The sequence below is a fragment of the Harmonia axyridis genome, chromosome 6, assembly GCF_914767665.1.
Source record: "Harmonia axyridis chromosome 6, icHarAxyr1.1, whole genome shotgun sequence".
In the NCBI taxonomy this organism is placed as follows: Eukaryota; Metazoa; Arthropoda; class Insecta; order Coleoptera; family Coccinellidae; genus Harmonia; species Harmonia axyridis.
In genome coordinates this window covers 6372872-6395794 of record NC_059506.1, presented here as the reverse complement: position 1 = coordinate 6395794, position 22923 = coordinate 6372872, and the positions used below count along the sequence as shown (strand labels likewise).

Sequence of the window (22923 nt, the reverse complement as noted above, 5' to 3'; positions counted from 1 at the left end):
AGAACATTTGGTATATAAGAAAATTTTTGGAAAAAAAGTCAAGTACTACTCTAACAAAGAAAATACAGTCAAGTCACCTTGTGAAATTTGTGAAATAAAGATGAAGGAATACGTTTCTGGTTCATAAAAAAAAGAAGGAAGAATGCAACACGTTAATAATTAAACATTAGAAGTAGAATTTAACACCACGGATCCGAAAAACTAATAATTCCACCATTAATTAAGCTCAAAATAACATTGAATGACACGTTGGAAGTATCCGCAAAAATTTAACTTGAGAACAATTAATGTTGTGAATAAAACAAATGGTATGATAACAGTAAAAGCAAAAATATTGAATGTAGAAGAATACATAGACGTATTCATAATAAGTAATGAAAATGATTTTTTAATTGGATTAGATTAGATAACAAAATTTAGATCAATACAAAATGAAAAATTGGAGGTAGAACAGAAAATTTCTGATTCTACAAAAAAAAAACAGAAGGGTATCAAATAAATTTCAATGAACATGTAGACGCAGAAATTTTTGTCCTAACAAGTAATTTGAATAATTATGAAGAAACAACTATTCAAAATCTTGTAGATAAATATAAAAATATATTTGCTAAAGGTAAATATTATGTTGGTTCGGTAAAATATTATGAAGCCAGAATAGATCTTATATAGTGGATAAATACTGTAGCAAAAGACCTTATAGATGCACGATTGAAGGTAAGAAGGAGATAGAAGCACAGTGGCGTGCTCGTCTTTCCAAAAGGGTTTTTAATTACGAAGCTATGACCCAAAGTTATGTTTTTTCAAATAGGAAGACTAGATTCCTATGCCATTTTTAGAAAGCTTAATTTTCCCTGATTTCAAAAATATATAACATCGTATGGTATGTATTGATATAAATAATAGAAAAAGGTAAAAAACCTTTTTTCACCTAAGAGTCTCAATATTTCTATGGTTGCAACTGTTGATGAACACAGCAAAATAGAGATTCCTATAACAAGAGCAGTGTCCTTCCATCAATCTGATTATTTCCGTGCCTTTTACTAATTTCTACAAAATATGAAACTAGATACCTATATTTTATAAATTTTTCATTTCAAAAAGGATTCGGAAATAACGAAAAGATCCACATGATCGACTGTTCAATCATTCGAGAGAGTTGTAATGAGATGGTTCCATTAGAAGATTATTCTCGTAGATATACAGGGTTTTTATATTTTTCTGTGTTCATCAACAGTTGAAATCATAGAAATATTGACTCTTAGATGTAAAAAGGGTTTTTGACCATTTTCTATTATTTATATTGATTCAAACCGTACGATGTTATATATTTTTGAAATCAGGAAAAATTAAGCTCTCGAAAAAGGACACAGAAATAAGGTGTTCCCATTTAAAAAAACATAACTTTGGTTCATGGCTTCGTAATTGAAAACCCTTTTGAAAATGCGAGCACGCCACTGGATTCTACGTAAAAAAGTGCCTGTATAATGTTTTAATTTCAGAGCTCTATCATCAGTATTAGCTGAGATATAAATGTTTTTCGATATCGCCATTTTTCCAATTTTCGCTTATAACTCGAAAACAAAAGAAATTGGCCAAAAATGAATACTACCCTTGTTTGTTTCTCAGAAAAAGAGACCGAGAATGGGGTATCAGATTTTGTCATCATCTGGTTTAAAAGTTGTAGTGCTAAAACATCAAAATTTGCCCACCCTCTACAATTGTTTCGATTCATATATGGGCTGTCCCATAAAAACACCAATTCTCCTGTATATTTCTGAAACGGTAATTGATTTCTATGGTCTATTAACGATTTATGAATTCAATTATCATACGGCATCGCATTGTCCAAAACAACCCTAGTTTGAAATTCCAAGAATTTAGAAAAATACACAAATTGAGGTAAATGCTTGTTGAAGTTTAGAAATTCTTGGAATTCCAAACTAGGGTTATTGCATTGCGTGTCACTTTTATAACGTTTCCTTCATCTTCATATATAACCTTTTAAATGCTAAAACCTGCCTAGTACCTTCTGTACCTAGTGTATTTTTCCGTCAAAGGGTCCGCTCTAGAGACAGGCAAACCGGCATTTTGCCGGGGCGGCAAATATTAGAGAGTGGTATTTTCTACTTTTTCCGATAAAGTCGAATTTCTAGAAGATTGCATCGAACAATTTTGTTTGTATTTAATCGAATTTCATAGATGATTTCTTATATGAAATTAACTAGCGTTAAGCGTTGGCTCATTTGAAATAATGGTTCATCCGATTGCTTTACTCAAAAATCTCAATGACAAAAAAAACGAATAGTTCGATGGATTTATAAATTCGAAGCTAAGCAGAAAAATCTGAAGCCTGAATTCAATTTATACCTATAGTTCATCAGTGGTAGATTTACCAGAAGGCTGAATATTATAATTATTTTGTTACTTATATTTTATAATTCAAATTCTGTTATCTTCCAGCTTAATATTTATAAAGTGTGGAAAACTTCACGCAAAATATGTTATTCCTTCAATAAAAATTAAAGGAATAACAAATTTCTGCTTCCCTGAAATACGAACACCGAAAAACATAAATTTGCCAATCGGTAGTTCTGAAATCGAAATCAGAGCTCTGTAAAATAATATTTACCCAAGATACAAAACACGCGATATTTCGGATCGGTTTTTTTTTGCGACACATACCTAAATTAATTTTTTATATTTTTTTTTATACGAAATTCTGAATTCATCTTCAGCATCATTAACTAACTATCGAATCATTAGGGGGATCGTGGTAATTTTCAAATTGAATTCCTGTAAGATTATAAAAAAACAAACATAGCAATTTAGATAAAGGGGCTTTGGAACTAATGAAATATCTGTTTTGAATGATGAGTTTAAGTGTTTAAGATAAGAATAATTGATGATAGTTACCTCTGAATAGTGACCGATGAGATCATTGTTGAATTCATGTTCCTCTTCTTGTCGAACAGGTAGCAATTGTCTCTCGCTTTCAGGGTCTTGGTTCAGGAAAAAATTTTTTACAGGATAATGATTAATTTCGTCAAAATCTGATTCTGACCTCTCATTCGTACTTTCAATCGATTTTCTACGGTAGTTGAGTCCATCGATCGAAATGTTGTTATGTCTATCGTTTTCAGGGTCTTCGTTCAAGAAAAAATTTTTTACAGGATAATGATTAATTTCGTCAAAATCTGATTCTGACCTCTCATTCGTACTTTCAATCGATTTTCTACGGTAGTTGAGTCCATCGATCGAAATGTTGTTATGTCTATCGTTTTCAGGGTCTTCGTTCAAGAAAAAAATTTTTACAGGATAATGTTTAATTTCGTCAAAATCTGATTCTGACCTCTCATTCGTACTTTCAATCGATTTTCTACGGTAGTTGAGTCCATCGATCGAAATGTTGTTATGTCTATCGTTTTCAGGGTCTTCGTTAGAGAAAAAATTTTTTACAGGATAATGATTAATTTCGTCAAAATCTGATTCTGACCTGTCATTCGTACTTTCAATCGATTTTCTACGGTAGTAGAGTCCATCGATCGAAATGTTGTTATGTCTATCGTTTTCAGGGTCTTCGTTCAAGAAAAAAATTTTTACAGGATAATGATTAATTTCGTCAAAATCTGATTCTGACCTCTCATTCGTACTTTCAATCGATTTTCTACGGTAGTTGAGTCCATCGATCGAAATGTTGTTATGTCTATCGTTTTCAGGGTCTTCGTTAGAGAAAAAATTTTTTACAGGATAATGATTAATTTCGTCAAAATCTGATTCTGACCTCTCATTCGTACTTTCAATCGATTTTCTACGGTAGTAGAGTCCATCGATCAAAATAGTGTTATGTCTCTCGTTTTCAGGGTCTCGGTTCAAGAAAAAAAATTTTACAGGATAAATATTAATTTCATCAAAATCTGATTCTGACCTCTCATTCGTACTTCCAATCGATTTTCTACGGTAGTAGAGTCCATCGATCAAAATAGTGTTATGTCTCTCGTTTTCAGGGTCTTGGTTCAAGAAAAAAATTTTTACAGGATAATGATTAATTTCGTCAAAATCTGATTCTGACCTCTCATTCGTACTTTCAATCGATTTTCTACGGTAGTTGAGTCCATCGATCGAAATGTTGTTATGTCTTTCGTTTTCAGGGTCTTCGTTAGAGAAAAAAATTTTTACAGGATAATGATTTCGTCAAAATCTGATTCTGACCTCTCATTCGTACTTTCAATCGATTTTCTACGGTAGTAGAGTCCATCGATCAAAATAGTGTTATGTCTCTCGTTTTCAGGGTCTTGGTTCAAGAAAAAAAATTTTACAGGATAAATATTAATTTCATCAAAATCTGATTCTGACCTCTCATTCGTACTTTCAATCGATTTTCTACGGTAGTAGAGTCCATCGATCAAAATAGTGTTATGTCTCTCGTTTTCAGGGTCTTGGTTCAAGAAAAAAATGTTTACAGTAAAATATTAATTTCATCGAAATCTGATTCTGACCTCTCATTCGTACTTTCAATCGATTTTCTACGGTAGTAGAGTCCATCGATCAAAATAGTGTTATATCTCTCGTTTTCAGGGTCTTGGTTCAAGAAAAATTTTTTTACAGGATAATGATTAATTTCGTCAAAATCTGATTCTGATGACCTCTCATTCGTACTTTCAATCGTTTTTCTACTGCAGTAGAGTCCATCGATCAAAATAGTGTTATATCTCTCGTTTTCAGGGTCTTGGTTCAAGAAAAAATTTTTTACAGGATAATGATTAATTTCGTCAAAATCTGATTCTGATGACCTCTCATTCGTAGTTTCAATAGATTTTCTACGGTAGTAGAGTCCATCGATCAAAATAGTGTTATATCTCTTGTTTTCAGGGTCTTGGTTCAAGAAAAATTTTTTAACAGGATAAATATTAATTTCGTCAAAATCTGATTCTGACGTCTCATTCGTACTTTCAATCCATTTTTTATGGTAGTAATGTCCATCGATCAAAATGTTGTTAGGTCCCGGTTTCAAGAAAATATCGAAACCAAAAATCTCCTGGAAACTCTTTTCCCCTGAGGTCTCCGAAAATTCAATATTTTCCACTGAATTCTGTCTCAATTCTGCATTGAGATATCAGTCTAGAAAAGATGATATATGTAAATTAATTCTACCAAATTACAAAAAATTTTTCTTATATCTACTTTATTAGAGCCGTATCTAGGGCGTGGCAAAGGTGGCATTTGCCACGGGCGCAAGATCTACAGGGGCGCCGAAAAATACCAAAGAACAGAATATTGGAGCACCAGGCGAAATAATTCGAAAGATCACAACTAGGTTTTCATGTATACATACGCCTCGCAACAAGGGAGGACGAGAAATCTGGAAATATTTCTAGCCTTCCCTAACATTTGCGTACTAGTTCTAAAATAATTAACAAAACTTTAATACAATTCCTTGATACAATTTTATACGATTATATGTACAATACAATAATTACAAATACAACAATTATATGCAAATTTCGATGTTTTAGCACTACAACTGTTAAACCAGATGAGATAGACAAAATCTGATACCCCATTCTCGGTCTCTTTTTCTGAGAAACTAACAAGGGTAGTATCACAGCCGTCTTCAACAAGTTGAAGAAGGCTATGGTAGTATTCATTTTTGGCCAACTACTTTTGTTTTCGAGTTATAAGCGAAAATTGGAAAAATGGCGATATCGAAAAACATTTATATCTCAGCTAATACTGATTATAGAGCTCTGAAATTAAAACATTATACAGGCACTTTTTCACGTAGAATCCAGTGGCGTGCTCGCATTTTCAAAAGAGTTTTTAATTACGAAGCTATGACCCAAAGTTATGTTTTTTCTAATGGGAACACTAGATTTCTGTGCCATTTTCTGAAAGCTTAATTTTTCCTGATTTCAAAAATATATAACATCGTATGATTCGTATTAAAATAAATAACAGAAAATGGTCAAAACCTTTTTTTACTTAAGACTCTCAATATTTCTATGGTTTCAACTGGTGATGAGCACAGAAAAATTGAGCTCTCTATAACAAGTGCAGTGTCCTTCCGTCAATCTGATTATTCCTATGCTTTTCACTTATTTCTACAAAATTCGAATCTATATTTATTTTATACAAATAGTTTCGAAAAGATAAACGAACTTGGAAAAAGTTTCCTAGGTAGCTTGAACACAGTTTCAAATATTCATCTATTGAAATATCGAGAAGAGGTGTCGACTGTGCATTGTGCAATTGTCATTATTAGATTAAATATTATTTCTAGTTTGTCACTTCGTAATTAAATTGTTGATTTCAATCATATATGCATTGTTTCATATGCTGTTTAAAATGGATTTGTACTCGTGCGTATTGATTGTGGAGACCTATGTAAACAATCTTCTGATGCATGCATCTCAATATAACTCTTTCGATTGAAAAATTCGATCTTGTGGTTTCTCCGTCATTTCCAAATCAATTTTTCGATGAAAAATTTATAAAACATATCTAGATTCGAATTTTGTAGAAATAAGTGGAAAGCATATAAATAAACAGATTGACGGAAGGACACTGCACTTGTTATAGAGAGCTCAATTTTTCTGTGCTCATCAACATTTGAAACCATAGAAATATTGAGACTCTTAGATAAAAAAAGGTTTTTGACCATTTTCTGTTATTTATTTCGATACGAATCATACGATGTTATATATTTTTGAAATCAGGAAAAATTAAGCTTTCAGAAAACGGCACAAAAATCTAGTGTTCCTATTTGAAAAAACATAACTTTGGGTCATAGCTTCGTAATTAAAAACCCTTTTGAAAATGCGAGCACGCCACTGGATTCTACGTAAAAAAGTGCCTGTATAATGTTTTAATTTCAGAGCTCTATCATCAGTATTAGCTGAGATATAAATGTTTTTCGATATCGCCATTTTTCCAATTTTCGCTTATAACTCGAAAACAAAAGTAATTGGCCAAAAATGAATACTACCCTTGTTAGTTTCTCAGAAAAAGAGACCTAGAATGGGGAATCAGATTTTGTCTATCTCATCTGGTTTAAAAGTTGTAGTGCTAAAACATCAAAATTTGCCCACCCTGTACATATATAAAATGTGTATTTCAATGTGTTCAATAAAATAAGTAAATACATGCACGGTAGTATCGAAAAAAGAGGGGATGATCCTTGTCAAAAAATAGGGCGTCTTTCATATAAACTTTTTTTTCAGCCCATTCCCGCTTTGTTACAGCCCCCTAAAGACAGTTCCCGAATAGTAGTTTTCAATTATTTTCTTGAAAACCAAGACATTCTCAAAAATGAAATTAAGCTGACATTTCAAGAGGTCGAAAAGGCATTAAAAAAAATTGTTGGTAGTGTTCCTCTATGATTTCAAGGGGTAGAAAAAGCCAACCCTTAAACTTTATCCGCAATTACTTTTTCTTCATTAAAATTTATAATAAGAACATTAATTCTTGATAGACTGATCCATTCTTAACAAATGAGGTCTCTTGTAATTTTTTGCTAAAATTCGTGGTTTTTGAGAAAAGGAAATTTCAACAGATAATACGCCTGAGTTGTGGAGGTTCGAATTATTTTCGACCTCAAATTTTAATAATAGGCGCATGTCAAAACGATATTTTTATTGAGATTTTCATTCGTACAAATATAAAATAATTGTGACGAAAAGAAATAATTATAAACTTTTCACAAATTAAAAACTACTTTTTGGGCGCCATATTTAGGGAGAGGCTCAAAAAAAAAAGTTTATATGAAAGATCCACCCAATATTTTGACAAGAAATCGGTCCCTGAATTTTTTCGCAAATATTCTTATACACCCGGTCCTGTATAATATTGTGTATTATTTTAAAACTTTAATGAAAATATATGACTTAAATTATGAAGAAAAAATACCTCAAGAAAATATAATCGATGAAAATCTTAGATCTCAGAAAATGGGGGGCGTTGCTAATATATTGCCACAGGCGCAATATTACCTAGATACGGCTCTGTACTTCATGCGAAAAGTTTTTGAAAACAAATAAAACGGTATACGACAGAAACATAGAATTTTCGATTTTGAATTGTTAACATTCAAAAACAAGCATTCAGATTAATTGATGCCTAGTCTAGCCTAACGGAAAAAATTTTTCGAAAATTAGTACTTTTTTAGGAAAAAAGATTACACTCAAGTTCACTTCAAATATTCACAACACAATTACACAAAAGTGCCCCAAAAACTTCAACGTTTCTGTTATAATTCCGATTCTGGTATTTCAAATGAACTTTAATTTGATAAAATAACAAAAAACGACAAATAGAATTAAATTTACTTACTCGTATCTCGACCTTGATCTCCGATTTGTAGAGCGATTGACAACCGCTCTTGGCGTAGACCTCTGCATGTTGGCTGAGAAACTTACACCACAGAATAGAGAGGTATTACCTCTCTATTCTGTGCTTACACCACACTACCACAGCACCTACTCACTCACACTTGACTTCACGGAATGGGACAATTGTATTTAAACCCCCGTATTTAAGAGTCAGGTAGAAGTTAATTGCTCTCATTGTAGGGGGTGGACCAATCAGAGGCCTCCATTTTTTGAAGTAATTTTGTTCAGAAATCGTTGAATTTTCGTCTGCTCTCCTTAATGGGGTTCATTTCTCAAGGGCGTAGATCTTTCTTTTTCTAGGGGTTTCGTCAGATACGAAATTATTTTATCAAAAGTGAATACACTTTGAACGTATATACACAACAAGGAACATTTTAAAAACAACAAACTTCTTTCCCGTAAAAATCATTCTAACCTAAATTTGTGATCATAATAAACAAATAAACAGAAAAAACATAAATATGTATAACATGCCTACAAACTAATGACTCAAAAACAATTGTTGGGAAAGGGAAATAAAATCGCTTCGGTGATAATTGCAGTATTGAAATTGCATGACGAGTGTTGGAGAATTGTATATTACTCACAATTCTCCAATATGTATTTAGGGTTGCATACACAAATAAGTTCGCTTTTATAATTTGGCTTTGTTCGTATAATTATTTAAGTTTATTTTTATTCATTTAATACAATATCACTTTGCTATATTCAATACAATATCACTTCGATACCTATTATTTTCTATAATAAATAAGAAAATATTGGGAATATTGGACACAATTTTATTCTATTGTTTAATTTGTAACAACGCCGACGTTTCGAAACAGTTCGTTTCTTTTTCAAGGCTAAAAAAATAAATAAATATATAAGGCATACAATATGACATAACATGATAACACATTACCTAGTTACGACAAACAATATTGTACGTTTATTAAAATCATTAAGACAATTTTCAAGGAATCGAAATTCTTTCACACCGCAGAAAATTAACATCAACATCCATTAAGTTATTTTCAATATGACAATGACATAAACATACGATTACGATAAAAATATTAAATGGACTTAACACTATTGACGTGGCCAGCACTCACCTTTTTATTATATTATTATAAATCGTGCTTAGGTGTTGTACATCTTCTCTGTGATTAACTGTGTTATTTACTTTTATATTAATCATTTCGCTTATATTTCTATTATAACCAACCTCTTCCCTATCAAGAATCTGTACATTATCAAAATCAAATTTATGGCCTGTAGTCATTTGATGTAAAGTTAAAGCTGTTTTATTAAAATTTATACTCTTACTATCATATTTATGTTGTTTAATTCTATCTCGTAAATATTGTTTTGTTTGGCCAATATAACACTTGCTACAGTCAGCGCAAGGTATCTTTTATACTAATCCCGATTCTAAGCTATGAGGAGTTTTATATTTTAAATATTGAAAATAACTTAATGGATGTTGATGTTGATTTGCGGTGTGAAAGAATTTCGATTCCTTGAAAATTGTTTTAATGATTTTAATAAACGTACAATATTGTTTGTCGTAACTAGGTAATGTGTTATCATGTTATGTCATATTGTATGCCTTATACAGGGTGTTCCTAAATTGAACGTACAAACGAAAAGGGGAGATTCCTTAAGTGAGTTTAAGAAAAAAAAGTCCCATACACATGGGGTCGCAAACGTTTCGTTTTCGAGATACAGAGTGTTGAAGTTAGAATTTTTTTCAAGTTTTTTTCTCATAGTATCTACACTTCACAAGATATTCAACTGAAATTTGGCATAGATATTACATTTGAGAGTTCTCACCACGTGACATGGCAATTTCGATAGAAGATCTACAGAGTGATATTTTTTCTGGAACAGTGCCACCTGTTCTTCTGCAGAACTTTTTTTTGGTGAGCAACTGTTCAAAATTTTTTTTCTCGAAATCGTTGGTAGATACGACAAAACTACAAGAGACCGAAAAGTTTAGTATAAGGACAAAGCTTCTTTTTACATTTTTTCAAATTAACAGTTGCTCACCGAAACAAAGTTCTGCAGAAGAACAGGTGGCATTGTTCCAGAAAAAATATCACCCTGTAGATCTTCTATCGAAATTGCCATGTCACGTGGTGAGAACTCTCAAATGTAATATCTATGCCAAATTTCAGTTGAATATCTTGTGAAGTGAAGATACTATAAGAAAAAAACTTGAAAAAAATTCAAACTTCAACACTCTGTATCTCGAAAACGAAACGTTTGCGACCCCATGTTTATAAGACTTTTTTTTCTTAAACTCCCTTAAGGAATCTTCCCTTTTCCTTTGTACGTTCAATTTAGGAACACCCTGTATATTTATTTATTTTTTTAGCCTTGAAAAAGAAACGAACTGCTTCGAAACGTCGGCGTTGTTACAAATTAAACAATAGAATAAAATTGTGTCCAATATTCCCAATATTTTCTTATTTATTAAATAACAATGGTTGATAACCAAGTAAAAATTTTCTATAATAATATGCAAGAAATGAGAATGGAGCGGCTGAGTTTCTAAGGCCGAAATTAACTTCGTCTACTGTTCATGTCTTATACAGGGTGTTTCATTTTATACCGGACAAGCCTATATAGTCATGTGGATGACACCGGGAGAATCATTTTTGCCTTATGACATTTACCTCGTTTTCGAAACATAAGCTAGATACAGGGTGTGCAATGTAATTTCTGAGCAATACGCTCTATTAGTGTGACGTCACACACCGCCATTTTTGGTTTTCCTGTCAGTTTTCGGAATCCAAACAAATAAATTGTCATTCAAATTGGTACTTGAAACTTCTTTTTTTTTCAAAATCTCGAAAATATTTTTTTAATGGAATTTGTAAAAAGTGAATGAAAGTATCACTTTCAGTTTGATTCATTTGTAATCTGAAATCTGAATTAAATTACCTCTACGTAATCCAGTCAATTTGTGCTCACATGTGCACCTCAAGGGAATTTTATGGGGTAGTTTTGATTTCTTCGATCGTATGTATTTTTTTGGGTGCTGAATCCGAATCTAAGGTTAAGCACCAAAATTTCGTGACGGAACATCAAAAAAAATACAAGAAAAATTTCATCTTTTGGCGTTTTCTTTCATCAAGTTTTTTTTCCGATAAACCTGGCTCGAACGATAGTTCAAAATTGGCGTATTATATCTATCTCTGCTAAAACCCAGTTGATGGGGTAGTTTTAATTTCTTCGATTTATTTTCTTTGTTTCTGGGGTACAGAATTTGCATTTGAGGTTTGACACCAAAATCTCATGATAAAACATTGAAAAAAAAATGCGAAAAAGGTGAAAATTTTCATTTTTTGCCTGTTTTTTGCATATAACCTTTCTACACATGAATTTGAATATGAGTACTCTGTTGTATAAATACTACGACGGTATTTATTTCCTAAATATATTCATTGGAATCGATATAAACAAATAAACTAAATTTTAAAAAGTGAAAAAGCATTTTTCTCAAAACATACTTGAGAAATAAACTAGTCTAGTGATATATTTGAAAAGAAAAACAGAAGACTTTTTTTATTTATATTTTCTTGAACCAGTGGCATATACAGAGAACGAGTTTGATATTTTTGCTATACCATGTACATGTAGGCACAATACAAACACCCATTTATTTCTATGAAAAAAAATCTCATTTCTCCCATTATCCTTTCTGTATACGCCTTTGTCTCAAATGAGCAATATATAGTTTTGAAATTCGGTAAGCTATGAAGAACAAGCTACTTTTCATGGCAGTTGTAGGAAAAAATTGTGAAACCCAAATCACCGAATACCTTTTGGTCAAATTACCAGAAAGTTAATTTGACATTGTAAAAGCGGCCCTTAGTCATTAAATACCAGTAAGTCTACAGGAATAGACGAAATTGACAATAAACTTCTCAAAAACCTTTCTAGAAAAGGAATCGTACGAAGATTATGTAGGTATATATGACTAACGCTATAATAAAACTTTCAATATTGGCTTTCTTGGAAAACATTCATAATAGGTAGGTAATTCCAATTTCAAAACATGGAAAGAAAGGTGATTCTCCTAACGACTTTCATCCGATATCTATACTACCTGCACTAAGTAAAATTTGCGAAAAAGTTATCACAGAAAAGTTGTGTTCATAAATAATCTTTCTCTATTTCAGTATCGTAATGAGTTCATTACAGTTCTAAAGAAAGTGCTCTAATGAACTCATTACAGCCAGTGCCGTATCTAGGGCGTGGCAAAGGTGGCACTTGCCACGGGCGCAAGGTCTGCAGGGGCGCCCAAAAATATCAAGAGAAAAAAATATAATTCGGTTTTCATGTATACGCCTCGCAACGAGAAATGCCAAGGAATCTCGAAACCAAGGACGGAGATCTTTCTTTTTTCTTGTTTTTTTACAACAACGTTTACTCATATCTGTAATGTGAGAAAAAGAGGTTTGATAACGAAGTTGGAATTTAATTACTCAAAATATTTTTTTTTCTTACCGATTCGATTGTTCTCACCTTACACTGGGTTTTCCTAAACCGGAGTTACGAAGGAAAATATTCCATGGATAATTTTAAGAAAATAAAGTCCCATAAACAGAGCCTGCAAACGCTTTGTTTTCGAGATACAGGGTGTTTCTTGTATAGCCATACTTTTTAGTGATGCTTATATTATTTATTAGTTTATCGAATTTTTATTAATCTTCCCTTCAGAATTTGTTGATGAGTACCATAAGTTATAATTAATTTAGCTTACTAACTGGATTTTCATAATAATTTGGATTTTCCTGAGGATTACCAGAGAGCTGTTTGAATTTTTTTTTCGAAATCGATAGCAGATACGACAAAACTACAACAAACCAAAAAGTGTTGTACTAGACCAGAGTTTCTCTTCTCATTTTTTTATAGAACCAGTTCTGGTGGAAAGAAGCAGGTACCCTTCCAAAAAAAATATCACCCTGTAGATTTGCATACAAAATAAGCATATCACAAGATGAAAAGTTTCAATTGGAAAATCTATGCCAATTCAAGTTGAATATCTTGTGAAGGGAAGGTGCTATGAGAAAAAAAAACTTTAACACCGGTATCTCAAAACCAAAGGGTTTGCAGATTCATGTTATAGGACTTTTTTCTCAAAATGATCCGAGAATTCTGTCATTTTCATTTGTACACATTAGGAACACCGTTTAGATATAATCAATTCAAAACTGATATCTGCACAATTAAATTGCAATTTGAATGAATCACAATAAATTGTATAACACGGCCCAGACAATTTTTCGATGCGAATTACTCAGTTCAGTACTTTGATAACAACAGTATTGAAATTTTGTGACGATATTGAAACAAAAAACCGAAAACAACGAGTAAATGCATACCCATTACGAATGCAAAAATTACAGATGGCAAATAAGGGTCAAAATCACCTGAAAATCAACTTTGAATGACATTGTATGATTTATCGTTGAATTCAGCGTCAAAAGTTATTTCGAAAAGTGTCATAAAATATACAGGTCCGTATTGAAAAAAATGAGGTTGAGGGTGGCCCAGAGAGCACGAAACGTTGGATACGAAAACTGATTACGTCAAATTGAGAACAATTTACTGTCGAATAAAAAATTCCTGTAACATTTTTTGATAATATTTGAAATAAAGTGGGAAAAAAAGAAAAATCAAAATGACAGAATTTACTTTTCTTATGATATCTCAATAACCGGCCCTTATAATCTCGATTTGTTTGAACTGCTTGATAATGCTTCTATGCATGCAACTTTTTCTCCATTTGATCGACCTTCTAACTCTTATGGTTTAAAAGTTACCAATACAATCCATTGAAAAAGTGGCCACCCTGTATAGCTATGCTTTATATCAGTTTTAAGTTTGGCTTACTAGCATTTGTTTGAGCTGGAATTTCGGTGTTTTTTTATTGTTTAATCCAAATATTGAATTATTAAATGAAAATTATTTTATCAAATCTCTGTTCTCTGATCTGTATGAAACGTGAAACCCACTGAGACCAATGTATTTGGATTTTTTTGAGCTGAGTGATCCGATATTCCATTAAAATAAACAAACAATTCACATTTTTCACTTAAATTCGAAAAAATATTATCAATACACGTTGTCAATACATGTGTCACCCTAGTGAATCCTTTTATATGTTGTTTCAGGTTAAATGAATCTAATAAACACAATAAATTTACCTTTTCCTTATTATGTTATAATGTATAAAATGAATCTTTAATTATTAAATATAAGGTTTTTCTTCAGAAAAGAGTGTATTCGTACCTTTTAAGAGTAGTTTCGTAATTATCTCACCTTAATTTTCAATAGTATATACAACACTTATTCCCATCCAACATTCTCATTAATAAGAATAAATAAGAAGTCGGTATCTAATCAAAAATTTCTGAATTGAAATTTGTCGTGTGGGAAATATTTCTGAGTTATCGAGAGAATATGTTAACAAAAAAACTCTCCCTTGAAGAATATGCATAAAGTAGGAATATTAATAACTGACTTTGCGTCCCGGCAAAATGTGTGGTATGCTGGTCCTGGTAGAACCGATCAAAATTGGAATTTCAGTGGTGACTTTTGGCAGTAGTATACCTTGATTAGATGAATATATCTTGAAATTTAATTCTTAAACCAAACATAAACGGATCAACCACAACATTTAAATCGTAAATCTAGAATAGGTCAGAAATCCTAAACCATACAAGAAAATGAACTACTCCTCTTTTTCTCTTCTTAACATACCTAACTGATGAACAACACAATGAACAGGGCGTAGATATGTGGGGGCGAATGGGGGTAATTACCCACCAAAATATAAACTTTCAGAATTCTTGCCAAGACGAAGAATGAAAATTTTTCAATAAAAATGAACCAATAATCATTTTACTTCTTTTGAAATCGGCATAGCAGAAGAAAATCTTTTTCTGTTTATGAGTTCATTACTTATGGCTTTCAAGATGATTAGTTTTATTGCACTACGATCACGTCTACGTCTGTCATTTTTCTTTATATCCACTTGTCGCCTCCTATTTTGCCATCTGTGATTTTTGCATTTGTCATCCGTTATACAACACCCCATGTTTTCGGTTGTATCATTCTCGTCATGCAATTTCAATACTGCAGTTGTAAAAGAAGCGATTTTATTTCTCTTTCCCAACAATTGTTTTTGAGTCATTAGTTTGTAGCCATGTTTAAACCAATTTATGTTTTTTCTGTTTATTATGATCATAAATTTAGGTATTGAATGATTTTAACGGGAAAGAAGTTTGTTCTTTTTCAAATGTATTCATTTTTGATAAAATAATTTATGCATATCTGACGAAACCCCTAGAAAAAAAAAAGATCTACGCCCTCGCAAAATGAACCCCCACTAAGACGAAAATTCAACGATTTCTGAACAAAATTACTTCGAAAAATGCAAGCCTCTGATTGGTCCACCCCCTACAATGAGAGCAATTAACTTCTACCTGACTCCTAAATACCGGGTATAAATACAATTGTCCCATTCCGTAGAGTCAACAGTTAAGCGTAAGTGACTAGGTACTGTAGTGTTACCATAGTATAAGGTGTTACTCAGCCAACATGCAGAGGTCTACGTTAAGAGCAGGTGTCAATCGCTCTACAAATCGAAGATCAAGGTCTAGATACGAGTAAGTAAATTTAATTCTATTTGTCGTTTTTTGTTATTTTATAAAATTAAAGTTCAATTGAAATACTAGAATCGGAATTATAACAGAAATGTTGAAATTTTTGGGGCACTTGTGTGATGTGAATATTTGAAGTTAAAGATATTTATTTAAGAATACATTTAAATAAATATCTTTGAATATTTGAAGTTGAGTTGAGTGTTCTTTTTTCCCAAAGAAGTAACTAATTTTCGAACATTTATTCCTTTAGGGTAGACTATGCATTGATTAATCTGAATGTTTACAATTCAAAATCGAATTAAAAATTTTATGTTTCTGTCGTACATCATTTTTTTTGTTTTCAAAAACTTTTCGCATAAAGTATAAGTAATATTTGGATGTAATTTGGTAGAATTAATTTACATATATTATCTTTTCAGTGACTCAAATCTCAATGCAGAACGAAGACAGAATACAGTGGAAAATATTGAATTTTCGGAGACCTCGGAAGAAAAGAGTTTCCAGGAGATGTTTGGTTTCGATATTTCGTTGAAACCGGGACCTAACAACATTTTTATCGATGGACATTACTACCCTAAAAAATGGATTGAAAGTACCAATGAGAGGTCAGAATCAGATTTTGACGAAATTAATCATTATCCTGTAAAAAATTTTTTCTTGAACGAAGACCCTGAAAACGAGAGACATAACATTTCGATCGATGGACTCAACAATCGTAGAAAATCAATTGAAAGTACGAATGAGAGGTCAGAATCAGATTTGGGCGAAATGAATATTTATCCTGTGAAAAATTTTTTCTTGAACGAAGACCCTGAAAACGAGAGACATAACATTTCGATCGATGTACTCAACAACCGTAGAAAATCGATTGAAAGTACGAATGAGAGGTTCGAATCGGATTTGGGCGAAATGAATATTTATCCTGTAAAAAATTTTTTCTTGGACCAAGACCCTGAAAATGAGAGACAATTGCTACCTGTTCAACAAGAAGAGAAACATGAATTCAACAATGATCTCATCGGTCACTATTCAGAGGTAACTACCATCAATTATTATTATCTTAAACTCATCATTCAAAATAGATATTTCATTAGTTCCAAAGCCCCTTTATCTAAATTGCTATGTTTGTTTTTGTTATAATCTTACAGGAATTCAATTTGAAAATTACTCCGATCCCCCTAATGATTCTCGATAGTTAATGATGCTGAAGATGAATTCAGAAATTCGTATCAAAGAAGATATGAAAAATTAAGATCCGAAATATCGCATAACATATTTTTCCTTTCTTATAATAATTTCGATAAAAATGCGTGAAGTTTATCACACTGAATAAATATTAAGCTGGAAGATAACTGACATTGAATTATAAAATATAAGTAACAAAATAATTATAATATTCAGCTTTCTGATAAATTTACCACTGATGAACTTTATGAATTGAATTCAGGTTTCAGATTTTTTTGCTTAGCTCCGAATTCATAAATCTATCGAACTTTTCGTTTTTTTTTTCTTTGAGATTTTTGAGTAAAGCAATCGGATGAACCATTATTTTAAATTCGAATGAGCCAACGCTTGACACAAGTTAATTTGATATAAGAAATCATCTATGAAATTCGATGAAATACAAAAAAAAATTTTCTAATACATTCTTCCGGAAATTCGAATTTTTCGGAAAAAGTAGAAAATGCCAATCTCTATTATTTGCCGCCCCGGCTAAATGCCGGTTTGCCTGCCTCTAGAGCGGACCCTTTGACGGACAAATACACCAGGTACAGTAGGTGTAGGTACTCGGCAGGTTTTAGTATTTAAAATTTATATATGAAGATGAAGGAAACGTTATAAAAGTGACACGCAATGCAATAACCCTAGTTCGGAATTCCAAGAATTTCTAAACTTCAACAAAATGCATTTACCTCAATTTGTGTATTTTTCTAAATTCTTGGAATTTCAAACTAGGGTTGTTTTGGACAATGCGATGCCGTATGACAATTGAATTCATAAATCGTTAATAGATCATAGAAATCAATTACCGTTTCAGAGATATAGAGGAGAGTTGGTGTTTTTATGGGACAGCCTATATATGAATCGACTACAATTGTACAATTGACAGAAACTTAATGAAATCTCGAAATAAGTGTGAAATATTTATATACAGGGTGTTCCAAACTCGATGGCCTATTAGACGTTTCTGGAAAACTAATCATAATTTTGAGCTGAAAATTTGCATATTGGGGTTTGAGACAATGATCTTTCTCCCTAAAATATTTTCAGATCTCTACAAGTTCCGTTTATACCGGAAACAGACTACTACTTCCTTATTTCAAATGGCACACCCAGTATATTATTGCAGCATTAGATAGCTTTTTTGATGACAATTTCGGCAATATACCATACCTTGAGTAAAAATTCAACGGTTCATGAGTTATTGGGATTCTTATGAAAAAAAAGGTGGCGATGAGGACTCTCATTTTTTTGAATATTTCAGCAGAAAAAGCCTTTTTCGAAAAAAAAATTTTTTTTTCGATTCCGCAAATACGTAGGATTATAAGACTGTTTTTGGCTTGGACCAAAAATGTACAGGGTGTTTATAAGAGGATCATGAACTTCGACAACTCAAATTCATCAAAACTCAAGATTTTCAAATTAGAACCTATATTTTTTTATTATTCCAGTCGATTCTACGTAAAATCTTGAGTTTTGATGAATTTGAGTTGTCCAAGTTCATGATCCTCTTATAAACACCCTGTACATTTTTGGTCCAAGCCGAAAACAATCTTATAATACTACGTATTTGCGGAATCGAAAAAAAAATTTTTTTTTTCGAAAGACTTTTTCTGCTGAAATATTCAAAAAAAATGCGATTCCTCATCGCCACCTTTTTTTTCATAAGAATCCCAATAACTCGTGAACCGTTAAATTTTTACCCAAGGTATGGCATATTGCCGAAATTGCCATCAAAAAAGCTATCTAATGATGCAATAATATAGTGGGTGTGCCATTTGAAATAAGGAAGTAGTAGTCTGTTTTCGGTATAACCGGAACTTGTAGAGATCTGAAAATATTTTAGGGAGAAAGATCATTGTCTCAAACCCCAATGTGCAAATTTTCAGCTCAAAATATGATTAGTTTTCCAGAAACGTCTAATAGGCCATCGAGTTGGGGACACCCTGTATGAGTTGTCCCATAAAGAATGAAGTCGCAAAACTCAATATCTTGAAAACGGATGATAACGGGATGGTTTTCGAAAAATCTTCGGCTGAAAAACTGTTTGAAAAATATAGGGTGTCCCATTTAAGAAACACTCACTCTGCTCTATAACTCTAAAACGATCATATGAACCGTGATTTGATTCCTGATACTATTTCGAAAAAAAAAAGATCGGGGGTTATAGTTCTCGAGATGTTTTCGGTAAGCATCGAATTTGGGATACCCTGTATAATGGAACGACGTTTGATATGGATTCGTTATCAGTTAGTAAAACCATATCTTTCAATTCCATTACCAGCTCAAAATTCGGAATCCTGGAAATTTTTGTACGAGTGTTCGAGATTAATTCCTCGAAAATTTAAACAAAAGGATTTGGGTTTGATTTAAATAACATTCAAGTCAAAAAATCAAAAAGTTAATTAAACTAACCTAAGTTAATAACTTCGATTATGAATGATACAAACGTTGTGGAACTATTTGATTATTAGATAATTTACTCTGAGTATCTTGAAATTGAGTTAATTATTATTTCATTTAATGAAACGTTTCATTTCATTATCTCTTCAAAATTGACTTTAAAAATGTGTTCTCATTTATAACCCTTTTTTCACTGTTTATGATAAGTATTCTTAGTAATCCACCGTCCGGCATCTTGCGTTATCGAAATACTGCAATTATTCATAAGAGTTGAATTATATTTTTATACAGAGTGTTTCAAAATTCAGTATCAAGATGAGACTTTTTTTTCTATAAAGATGTGTACGCAAAAGCTTCGTTACGTTACTGAACTACAGAGCGTTAAAGTTTCAAGATTTTTTTAGTTTTTTCTATTACGAGTAATATGAAATTTGGAATATTGGTTCATTAGGTTTCTTATTTTTTAGGAAATGCTTCAGGAGGCTTGTTATTTAGGTCACAAACCAAATACGCAGAGTTTTGTGTTTTGCTTGTGATACTAGTTTCCTACTTTTTGTTGAAAATTCTACTTAAATCTAGCGAATTATTTTTTCTCGATAACGATCGCAGATGTGTGAAGATGACAAGTGACAAAAAATGTATGAACAAAACAAAAAATTAATTTCATATGTTAGAATCCTCCAGCGGCGTAATACAAAAATTTTATAGGGCGAAAAAGGTCTTGATCCCTGAAAAAAATCACCCTGTAGCTGATTACAATCAGTCGGCATACTTGATGATGTAAAACCTAAAACATAACCTATATACGGACAAATGTTTTTGGAAAAAAAGTCATATTTTGACCTGAAATATACACCACTGAAATCTCGATACTAATTTGAAACGCCCTGTATAGTACAAAATAATAAACTTTTGTGCAAAAGTTGCAATGTTTTCGCAATAACTTTTACACATTCTTTCTATATTCCAACAATTTGACTATGAAGTAATGTTTCTTGAAAAAGTAATTTAATGTTTAATATTTATTTTTGCAGATTGATCATGAAGAATATCATCAATGCGAACCTGTGATACCTGACAATATTGTTCGGCCAGGTCAAAACATCGAGCCAATTCCAGTGAACAACCTATTTCGAGAAGGATCCACCGTATACAACGTTACTGTTGTGTCCATTGAGGATCCGTCGAAATTTTGGATAGTATTGAACTACCCTGATATGGAGAAATCCTCGAAAGAGATGAAAAAATTCTACGAAGAAAATTCAGCTGCATATGTTATTCCCGTCAATTTATTGGATAAAAACTTGTACTGTGTAGCTGAATTGAATGGAGTTTACTTTCGAGCAGTCATAGTCGATTGCAGAAAAGTTGCTAAAAAAGTGAAACTTTTCTTCATCGATTTTGGGATGGCACGAAAAGTAGACTGTAAGAAGATTTTCTTTATGAGGCAGTGTTTCAGTAAACTCCCAGCTCAAGCAGTCAGAACAAGACTTGCTGATGTTCAGCCCCAATACGAAGCTATGCCGTGGTCAGATGAAGCATGCCGAAGTTTTACAGATTTAGCATTGCTTCAGGATTTCAAGGTGGAGATCGCAGAAATCGACAGATTTCAAAACGTCGTTAATGTTAGATTGATCAATAATCACGACGTACCATTGACGATGATTCTGGTCAGTGATGGACATGCGATTTACACCAGTGTGAAGCAACAGAAAACAGTAATCGACAAGAATTCGAAAATAAAAGTATGCTGTTTTCATTTTTTCCCAACATTCCAAGAGTTGGAAAGCTGGAGTGTTCCATGGCGCTTTGAAACTCGTAAATATGAGAACTTAGCATTGACCACAAATTTCTTGTATCCTCAATATTTCGAGAGGAAAAATACCACAAAGCTTCTCAATAAAATTGAGAGGATTCAATTCCATACGATCGTCAAGAAGAAGCCAGTAAGGAGACATCTGATGATGTGTGATGTCGAATCTGGGATTGGCATTGATGAAATGAACAAGCTAGCGTATGGGGATTTGATGGTTCCTAGCACGCCTACAATCATTGAAAAAGAGGGTTCGGTTGAGAAGAGCAAACAGGAAAAATTCACTGAAGAATTCATTCGGAGAATGAACATTGAAGAAGATATAAAGTGTTCGGTTGAGGAAGAAAAACGGGAAAATTTCAATGTGAAATTCATTCAGAGAATGAGGCAAACAAGAATGAAATCATGTTTTGCATCCTCGAACTAAGTCTCGCACAAGCATATCCGATTATCGAAATGTATTTTTGTTGTATATAATGTACATTATTTATTGTGTTATATTTCAGTTTTGGATATGACAGGTCTTATTGTATAGGAAATATTTGGTGTAAGTCCTTGATTTTTAAATTCTTCGGAGATATCTCTCCTTCTTCAGTAGTATACAAGTTTCTCGTCATTGTAGTCATCATGATGGCAATATTTAGTAGGAAAACTATACTACTGAAGAAGGAGATCTCCGAAACTTTTAGAAAATAAAGGACTTATACCAAATGTTTCCTATATGATAAGACCTGTCATATCAAACCACTACACCTCGTTTTTAATTTAATGTGTATCTATATCTATATTTTTATTTAATTTATTTATTCAATTTATGTTTATATACCTACCTACTGAAATAAATGTTATATGAATTTTTAATAATTGATTCATTTGTCCTATCGATAATTCCAAAAAAATGGTTGTTGATTTTATCTAATTGTCTTAAAACAAGACATACTTTTTGACACGGAATTTTTTTTCAATTTAAATACCTACTACTTTTTGGAGAATATAAAAAAATTGACAAGCGCCAATTTCACTGAAATCGAATAAGCGCTCTCAACTAGTAATGAAAAAGTGGTTTATTAGATCACCGACAAACATTGCCAAATGAAAGATTATGTAATTTTAACAAACGATTTCAATTTTTTAAGGAAATATATGGTTTCGAAAGTTTCATTTAGGTATATCTACTGATATGATTCATTAATAACAAAAAAGTATGCTTCGAAACAAGCGTAGATAAACTTGTCAATGATAGATCTGTATATAAGTATACATCATGTGGTCTCCAAGGGTGCAAATGTCGGTTATTCAACTGACATCACATCAGTGGCTTTCTTATTTTTTATATCAATGTGATTATTATGGTGTAATAATATATATTTGATTGGCAGACCTCAAAAAAATATCTATGATTTAAAGAATCTTCCAAAAAAAAATGGGTCTCAATTTA

The 22923-nt window shown here is 32.0% G+C and overlaps 2 protein-coding genes across 2 annotated transcripts in view; one reads left to right on the top strand and one right to left on the bottom strand.

Annotated features, from left to right (window-relative positions):
* The window catches only part of LOC123682683 (serine-enriched protein), a 61521-nt gene extending 52677 nt beyond the window's left edge, over nt 1-8844 (bottom strand). The window contains exon 1 of the mRNA XM_045621444.1: nt 8326-8844. The gene's annotated coding sequence lies outside the window, so the exon portion shown is untranslated. The remainder of the gene's footprint in view (nt 1-8325) is intronic.
* Nucleotides 8845-16942: 8098 nt separating this feature from the next.
* Nucleotides 16943-22333, top strand: LOC123682681. Its single transcript, XM_045621438.1, has 2 exons — nt 16943-17083; nt 20707-22333. The coding sequence occupies exons 1-2, from the start codon at nt 16958-16960 to the stop codon at nt 21910-21912; spliced, it is 1332 nt and encodes a 443-aa protein (XP_045477394.1). The 5' UTR covers nt 16943-16957; the 3' UTR covers nt 21913-22333.
* Nucleotides 22334-22923: the final 590 nt, after the last annotated feature.